The 9,157-nt window shown below is 39.5% G+C and overlaps 1 protein-coding gene across 1 annotated transcript in view; it reads left to right on the top strand.

Annotated features, from left to right (window-relative positions):
* The window catches only part of LOC118413601 (von Willebrand factor-like), a gene marked incomplete in the record, with an annotated part of 15,291 nt that extends 6,399 nt beyond the window's left edge, over positions 1-8,892 (top strand). Inside the window, 20 exon segments of the mRNA XM_035817128.1 lie at positions 504-655; positions 982-1,115; positions 1,357-1,441; positions 1,922-2,048; positions 2,284-2,411; positions 2,575-2,702; positions 2,976-3,067; positions 3,630-3,864; positions 4,217-4,263; positions 4,464-4,623; positions 4,861-4,967; positions 5,214-5,314; positions 5,713-5,911; positions 6,241-6,456; positions 6,965-7,214; positions 7,448-7,491; positions 7,617-7,748; positions 7,867-7,993; positions 8,219-8,357; positions 8,609-8,892. Of these exon segments, the coding sequence (XP_035673021.1) occupies positions 504-655; positions 982-1,115; positions 1,357-1,441; positions 1,922-2,048; positions 2,284-2,411; positions 2,575-2,702; positions 2,976-3,067; positions 3,630-3,864; positions 4,217-4,263; positions 4,464-4,623; positions 4,861-4,967; positions 5,214-5,314; positions 5,713-5,911; positions 6,241-6,456; positions 6,965-7,214; positions 7,448-7,491; positions 7,617-7,748; positions 7,867-7,993; positions 8,219-8,357; positions 8,609-8,809 (2,804 nt within the window).
* Between the last annotated feature and the right edge of the window lie 265 nt (positions 8,893-9,157).

The raw sequence follows: 9,157 nt of genomic DNA, 5'->3' as shown, positions 1-9,157 counted from the left end.
ATCACGGATGGGGTGCTGGGGTGTCACTGCCCGGCTGTTTAATGGTAGGGAATTCAGCTTCTTTAAGCTATTAACCGATTAACATTTCACAAAGCAGTACAGTACCTCAGTTATTGATGAGCTAAGCCATGCCTCCAATCATCCAAGTATCCCATTACAGTGCCATTTCATCCTTACACGTTACATCTTGCAAAAATCACATAACTGTGTATACACACAAAGACAAACAAACAAATTAAACACCTCAATTGACTACGATGTCTGCATTCAGTCGAGAGGATTTCAAATCGCAGACTGTATGGTCTTGTGTTTGGGCTTTGGCAGCAGCATTGTATTTACACCGTCATTGTATTTTTAGGGGAGACACACAATTACAATTATTTGTTTTTACATGCTGTTTCCCATTTCTGTAGTTGTATGAATGTGCTTAGTCAATCTTTGTGCAGTTGTTCCCTCTTCACCACAGCTGTTTTTGTTTGTTTGCTTGTTTGTTTGCTTAACAGATAAAACGCCTGTCCTGACGGTCAGCACAGTGCAACATTATTGTGCGGCCTTTGGTCAGTCCCACTACCAGACATATGATGGGAACCTGATCGACTTCCCTGGGACCTGTCAGTACCTGCTGACTGGAGACTGTAAGGCAGAGTTGTTTCAGGTGAGGTGTACCAGCATCAGAGCAGAAATATTGTCTATGACTCTTTCCTATTTTAGAAATGATTCATAACCACTTCACTCATCTCAGTGTGGAAATGCAAGAAATTTTCGGGAAGAATGCCAAATATTTCACACCATCATACATTTTGGGCCAAAAACTGTTATTTTATCAGACATGAAAGGGGTCTATCAAAAGCAACTGTACATTAAAAGCAATCATCTAATGTACTGTCATATGACTGGTCTGAAGTTATGTTGCAGTATTTCTTTTACATTCCATGGTTAAAATTGCTGAAACTTTAAATGTGTATTTCCTCTTTGCCACAGCTACTATTCCGAAGTGACATGGACTGCGTTACCCATGATGCTCCATGCAGACATCAGGTGCACCTCTACATGCCTACATTGACCTCTGACCTGACCTTACAACAGGATCATGTGGTCACCATGGGCAACCAGACGTACGTAATAATTGTTTGTCTTACCTAGTTTGCTATTTGTCACATGATCACATGACACAGGAATTCTCTACATCAATTACACTTAAGATGTGAAATACATTTATTTTGCATTGCCCTTAATTCTTGTGCTAGGGAGATGTGTTAAGCTTTTAGTTTCGAATAAGGGCTATCATATCTTAAAGTGTATTCATTTATGTATAGATGTAAAATGTTATGTCTTATTTGTACTTTTTGCCTCCAGGTTGTCTCTGCCATTTGTGGCTCGAGGTCTGCTAGTTGATAGAGTAGGAGATTATGTTCGAGTGGCAATCCATCCAGAGAGAAAGGTACTGGAAACAGCAGAAATTTTTTTCCATTGATTGTGTACTGCTAATGTCCTTTTGAAACTTGTGGCTAATACCTGATACCTGTTAATGTAAACATGAATTTGCTTGAGCTTACTCTGAATTTGAGACAAGCAAATTTTTGTGGTACGTGAATTCTTTTTATTATAATAAAGAAATGATAAAAAGATGTGGAAGTAAGAAAATGAAGGCATTTTTGCAACAATTTCACTTGAAATGTGATTCAGCACCAAGGACACAGACTATGTGGGCAGTTTGAATGCAGTTCCACTAAATGTGTACTGGTAATGTCCTTTTGAAACTTTTGGCTAATAAGTATCTGATAACTGTTAATATGTGAACATTGAGTTAACATTCTGTGTCACAATTCTATTTAAGGAAAATAGCTATTGAGCTCAACCACTGACACATCGAGTCCCTTCTTGTTCATTTGTAGAGCCTAACTTCCATTCGTTTCTCCAGGCTGTAGTTTACTGGGATGGCTTCTCCAGTGTGTATGCCTATCTGGACCCCTCACTGCAGGGACAGATGTGTGGGTTATGTGGGAACTCAAATGGAAACCCTGATGACGATTTCACACTGAGATCAGGTCGGTAAAAATTTTCTTTTGGCCTTATATGAAGGGCATTTTATTTTGAGGCATAAACCTATGCCTAAAAATGTACAAGGATATTTTTACAAACTGGCTTGTAGAATAAAGGTGACATAGTACCAGGAGCATTGTAACTAACATTTGCATTGTCAGTGTTTCTATTGAAACTGTTACGTTTATTCTCAGAAACAAGTCACTAGCAGCCTGAAATCTATTTGATTTTCTTTTGCAGGGGTTACTATGTCCAGCCCAATAGCTTTTGGGAATAGCTGGAAGATGACGGAGGCTGATGAGACCTGCCCTGATGTGCCTTTGGACAACCCAGGTGCTTGTGATGCTCTACAGAGGGAAGACCTTGAGGTCAGTGAACTTCCTTGTAGTGCCCTTGAGACAATTTAGACAATGACAAAGCCTACTGTAATGTTACGAGCTATAGCTTCATTTCTTATGTAATGTAGCTTCCAGACTACAGATTTTCAGATTTCCTTTTGAATTATTTCTGTGGCGATTGATGTGTTTTCAGGGCATTCAGGAAGCTTGTGACATTATGAAGCAGCTTGAGTCCTTCCAGCCCTGCCATAAGGATGTTGACCCGTTCCCGTACATAGAGACTTGCAAGCTCGACATGTGCAGATGCAGCAATGGAAGCAGGTCAGATGTCAATCTTACACATTGTTTGCAGTATTTACTTTGAGAAAATCATTGAATGGAGAGTAGAAAATCTGCTAAATGCTTGATACAAAAGACAATCACACTGACTACATGTAGTAGGGTAATAATCTTGATAGATGGGTGTTTAAGGCTTATCAAGTTGATAAAGGCCTTTTAGGAATTTTTTAAATAAATTTGTTTACGTTTATGATGGTTGGAGAACACCACAACAAATCCTAACGGTGTACACGTTACTTCCCTCTGCTCCAATAGAAAGGACTGTATGTGTGATGCCCTGACTCAGTACTCGCGTGCTTGTGCCTCTCATGGGATTTCTCTGAATTGGAGACAGCCAAATTTTTGTGGTAGGTGGACTGATTTTACTACAGCAAAGAAATGATGAAACAATGTCAAAGTGGAAGTAAGAATAAAAAAGTCATTTTTGCAACAATTTCACTCCAAGTGAAATTCAGCACCAAGGACAGGGACTATGTGGGCAGTTTGGATGCAGTTCTACGTAAAGAAAATTAACCAAAATGCCAGTCCACATATGATTCAAAATCAGGATTTGGAAGGATAACATTGATTTGAAAAATCTTCAGGGACATTGATTGATATTTCTTCATAATATAGATAATAACTAATAATAATGGACCATAGTATGAATTGAACATAACTTGGCTTTAGAGGAAGTTATGATTCAGTCTCAGGTACAGAAATCATAATAACTTGAAAATGACTGGGCTTGAAGGATACATTGTACAAACTTATTTACTGCAACCAAGGTCTGAAGTAGGACATTGAAAACAAGTCATTTTCAAGGACACTAGAGCTGATTTTCCTGTTTGCTGAGAACTCCTTAATTAACAACAATGTTACATATTGGTCAGATTCTGACTTAAGGACCATCTTATTCATTTATGTCAGGTAAAGACTGTCCGAGTAATATGGTGTATGATGAATGTGGCACTGCCTGTCCTGGGACATGTCAGAACCCCCAGCCTGACGAGGACTGTAAGGACAGATGTGTGGATGGCTGCCACTGTCCAGCCGGGACCGTGTGGAATGGAACACAGTGTGTAGGGGTGAAGGACTGTCCCTGTGTGCACCAGGGACAGGAATACAGGCCTGGAGACACTATACACCAGGACTGCAATGTGTGGTAAGTTAGATAGTATTTTCAATGCTATTTTCTGTCTGTAGTTAATGAAATGACATTAGGTTAGTGTAAGTTTACACTATTACAGCATAAATAGGCCAGAACACAAGTATTCAAATTATATCAGTCATTTATTTTATTTATTGATCTTATAGGGTGGTCCCTTCAGTCAGCAGACTGATTTCCAAGGGAGCCCATTGAATTTGCTATCTACCAATATTGTCACATGGTTGCCATAGCAAATAACTAATCATTACTTGTTCAGACTTCACAGGACAATATTGACATCATATTCCTCAGAAATAGATACATGTACATGGAATGGATAAGGTTGTCTTTTATACCTTTTGTACAGTACCTGCATGGCAAGGAAGTGGATCTGTACTGAAAACATCTGTCCAGGTCAGGTTTGATATATGTATATCATGTATTAGTTGGTATCAGGAACTCTTGAACTGGAGTTTCTCTAGAGCATTAGGTGTGGATTTTGTTGAGTTTCTTCCAATCTGTTTGTGATGGATGATACCCACCCATTCATTACTGATACAACTTTGCGACAAATTGCAAAGATGTTTGATGGAAATCCTTGTCTACTTTCTCAGCTACCTGCAGTGTCCATGGTAACCTACACTACAGTACATTTGATGGACACCATTATGAGTTTGGCAGTGCCTGTCAGCATATTCTGGTGAAGACTGACAAGTTCACACTCATCTCCAACAACCAGCAGTGTGGAACAGACCCTAAAACTACCTGCACACGGTCAGTTATCATCTCATGGTACAGCATGCACAAACTAACAGAATGTGTCATGAAGACATATTGCTATCAAATGCAAAATTATGTTTCTTTTTATTTCAATAAGTTGCTCCAGCAAGCAATTCACTTGACTTGTAACAAGCACATTTTGAAGGAAGACTTTAGATGCTAGAAAATAAGCATAATATGAGTACCGTTAAATATTGTGATGTCTATTTTCTTGTGATCCTACTTCTACAGATCTGCTAGCCTGCTGCTCCAGGGTGGTACTGCAGGCAGGGTCAAACTCCTTCCAGCAGGATCTGTCTCAGTTGGAAACATCTCAGTCACCCTGCCGTACTATGGAAGTATGTAATATTGTACTTCTGTCAAAGAGACCATGATGTTGGCAAAACAATGAATAACCACAGGTTGTTTGTTGTGCTTTACGGTGCTTTATGTTTTTTTTTAATGCTATGGGAAAAATTGATTTGAAAATATTGGTATTTATCACCTTTGTGCCACCTACACATACTTTGTGAATAACTTAAAATGTAGCAGAATCTGACATGTAAGTCTTTTCCCAAAGAATCTTTCATAATTTTGTCTTTCAGCTGAATACACCATCTATCAACTGTCTTCTCTGTATGTGGAGGTGAAGACAACCTTTGGTCTGACTGTTCTGTGGGATGGCAGGACAAGTCTCTATGCCACAGTAGGTGCAACAGCCTTATCTTATGAATCATGATTGCATCTTGAGCCTGGATCCTTTTTATCCCTCTTGATCTCCTTCAGACGCAAATACATTAAGCAGAAGTGTCCAGAATCTTGACAGCTTGCTATTGTATTTATCCAATTGATTCTAGTTACAATAGCTGAAGAATTCTGCATCTGCTCCAGTGTTCATTAAAGGCATTTGATGGGGTAGTAGTTTGTGCCAGGTATACACACAACTCATGATCATAAGCTTTTATACAGCATGGATACATGTAAGTAGATGTATAAAGTGCACCCAGGGAGGAAGCTGTGAGCTAGACATTTCAATAACGAAAACAATAAAGCAATAACAACATAGCAAGCCCACACACTATCTTTGCACTTCCATGCTCCTAGGTTGATGCAGAAATGTATGGTAAAACCAATGGTCTCTGTGGTACATTCAATGGGAACCAGCGGGATGACTTCACCACCCAGAGTGGGGTTGTGGTTGGCTGCCCTGCCGAGTTCTCTTCATCATGGAAGGTCTCACAGCAATGTCCTGATTCTTGGCTAGAGAGAGGGCTAAGTCCTTGTGCCATCAATAACCAACGTGGTATGTTTTGAGAATTATTTTATTTCTATTCTTTCATTAGATATAAAATGTGTCAAAGTTGGCTATTCTATTATTTACCTCTTCAAATTAGTGCAAATGTTCATGCAAATAATGGTTCAGATAAATTCAGATAAAATCTGTGAAAGATGATGTGGGATGTACCCATAGTTTGTAATATTGTAAAAATTCATGACTTTCTTTTCCACAAAAGATTACAGTGCATAACACACCTGAAACTGACACTGTGCAGTAGACTATTGTACATGTATAACTGTATTTCTTGCATATGGATGGAATGTATAAAAAGTTCTTCCCTTTTTGCCCCACAGCCCTCTTTGCTGTACAAAACTGTGGCATCCTGATGGGTCCCCTGTTTGCACCCTGCCATGACCTGATTGACCCGTCACACCAGATTGCCCACTGCCAGAATGACGTGTGCCAGGGAACAGATCCAACGGACTTCCTGTGTTCGTCTATTGCTCACTATGCAAGGGAGTGTGCACAGACAGGGGTTGTGATTGACTGGCGGCCAGGCACACTCTGCGGTAAATGGTGCCTTCTTTGCTTGAGTGAAGATATTTTGTTATATATTCTAACAATCACATCCCTGGATTTAAGAATCCATAATGTACACAATGTAACTAGTACCGTTTGGTGAGTGAAAGATGGTGTAGGCAGGGAGAAGAAAGTCCAACATTGATAACGCCCTTATTTTCAGCACTAAGGAAAGTTACAGAATGTAAGCTACAGGTTTCTGATGCCCACAGGGACTGCAAACACTGTCTTGAATCCTGTTCAGTATCAAAAATGTGCTAGTGTTTAGGTAGTACGTCATTCAAGTTAGCCAATTTTTTTCTTCCAAGAAAATCATTCAGGTTTCCATGGTCATATGTTTCAGTCAATCAATTAGTAACAGAGCTTCTAACAATGAATAAACTTACACCATATAGGTACATCTAAATTTCACAGCACCTCTGTATACATCATAAGATATAGATATTTAGATATATATACATACATGTATTGTTTCCATGTTCATTTGTATTGTTACAGCTGTGGAATGTCCCCAAAGTGGCCAGGTTTGGCAGGAATGTGGCTCCAGCTGTACAAGAAGCTGTCGTCACTTGTCTGGTTCCATCTCAAGCTGTACAGAGGACTGTGTGGCTGGCTGCAACTGTCCATCTGGACTGTACCAGTCAGAGGATGGGTCCTGTGTGCTAGCTAGTGAATGCCCGTGCTACCACCAAGGAGATGTTTATGAAGCACAAACTACAGTGGAGTTTGCTGATACATATTCCAGATGGTGAGGACCCCTTAGCAATTGTTTAATGAAGTACTTTTGGGCCTTTCAACAGTTATTTACTCATTGTATTTTGCTTTTTTTTTTAGTCTGAGAGTTGGCAAAAACATTGAAATTATCCTTGCTTTTCTTTAAGGGGTTGTGATTAGAGTGGTTGAGTCATGTAGCACTTCAGATATTTTGTTAGATACCAACAAATGAAACATTCTCATCACTGTTTTTTTCTCTCTAAATAGCTCCTGTGAAAATGGTGTAATGTCTTGTGAAGAGAGACCACCTGGTATGTCCAGCATTAAGTCATAAATGTACTTTCTATTTTCACTTGCTGTCTCAATAACTTGATTGAGAAATACAACTGTTGTTAAGACTGTACAAAATCCTGTGTATGTGTATCCTTCTACTCAGAGAAGGAATGCTCCAATGAGACTGTGTACTTTGACTGTGCCAATGCTGGATATGGTGAGTTTGGGCTGGCATGTGAAGCTTCCTGCAGCAACCCAGGGATGGACTGCTTGTTAGACAATACCTGCATTTCAGGTAAATATTACACAGTATAAACTTTTAAAAACAAGTGTCATCACCTGGACCTTGAATCTTGAAGTTTACGTGTTTTGTTACAAGTATGGTGTAGTGACATTTGTCCCTGCTTGTCCAGGCTGTGTGTGTGCCCCAGGCCTACTGAGGTATCAGGACAAGTGTGTACCCCTGCAGGACTGCCCATGCTGGTACAGTGGACAGGAGTACCAGCCTGGAGCATCCATCTCTGTGGACTGTAATACCTGGTAAGGGTTTTGGTCTAGGGCTTAGTTTTGTTAAGCTGTTTGTATTTTGTTGTTTTGGCATGGCACTATGTACCCTCAAAATAATAATTGTATGCATACTATGCAATGTATTCCCTGATTCAGTTAAGCAACAATTAGCCTTCTGCTGTCCCTTACAGGGTAAAATAACCAAAGAATCACCTTGTTTAATCAGCAGCGATCTGTTAATATTTTATTTCTTTACAGTACTTGCAGCCATGGGTCCTGGACCTGTACAGAACGCCTCTGCATGGCGACATGTGCTGTGTACGGGGAAGGCCACTTCCTCACGTTTGATGGCAGACGATATCAGTTCCAGGATGGATGTAACCATGTCATTGCTCAGGTGATGTTTTCTTAAAATGTACCTAGTAGTATGCAGATTTTCAATATTCTTTGTGTAGATGAGAAATTTCAAGTGGCATACAATGACCTCACTTTTGGTGTTAAATCATTTGACTCAGAGAGGAGCTGCATATCATTTGGTGATGTAGAACTTGATTACATGGAAGCATTGTTTGCTATAAATATGCATAATATTCTGAAGGGGCATGTGCACACCTGTCCTTTAACAAGTCCTATTATTGTCTCCTGCAGGACCACTGTAATGACAGACAAGGCACATTCAGTGTACATGCAGAGATGCTTCCCTGTACCTCTGGAAGTGGCCCCTCCACCTGTGGTCTGGCCATCATGACAAGACTGGAGTCTGGTATGGAGATCAAAATTACACCAAACAAGCCTCTAACCATTAATTCAGCTGAGGTCTCATCTCTACCTTACATATCTGACAGGTAAGATTCTCTGTCTCAGCTATACTATATGTTACATTCCAGTACCCGGGGGTGCCTTGTTATCAATACAAGTTTTATGCAATTCATACAGTTTTAAAAGAAACATCCAAATTCTATAGAATTCATATGATCCACTTCTAAGAAACATACATATCTAATGGAATTCATAAGAGTTTTACTAACAGTAAGGGTCATATGCACCTCTTAAAACTTGCGCATTTCTTGGTAGTGAATCACATGAATTTAATAAAATCTATACAAATAGTATGCAGTAAAATTAAAAGTTATGCAAATAGTAAATTGTACGAATACTATAAAATCCATATGAATAGGCAACCCTGGTACTGTAGTG

This window comes from Branchiostoma floridae, chromosome 4, assembly GCF_000003815.2.
Source record: "Branchiostoma floridae strain S238N-H82 chromosome 4, Bfl_VNyyK, whole genome shotgun sequence".
NCBI lineage: Eukaryota > Metazoa > Chordata > Leptocardii > Amphioxiformes > Branchiostomatidae > Branchiostoma > Branchiostoma floridae.
Note: the sequence above shows the minus strand (reverse complement) of the source record. Positions and strands in the feature narration are given on the sequence as shown.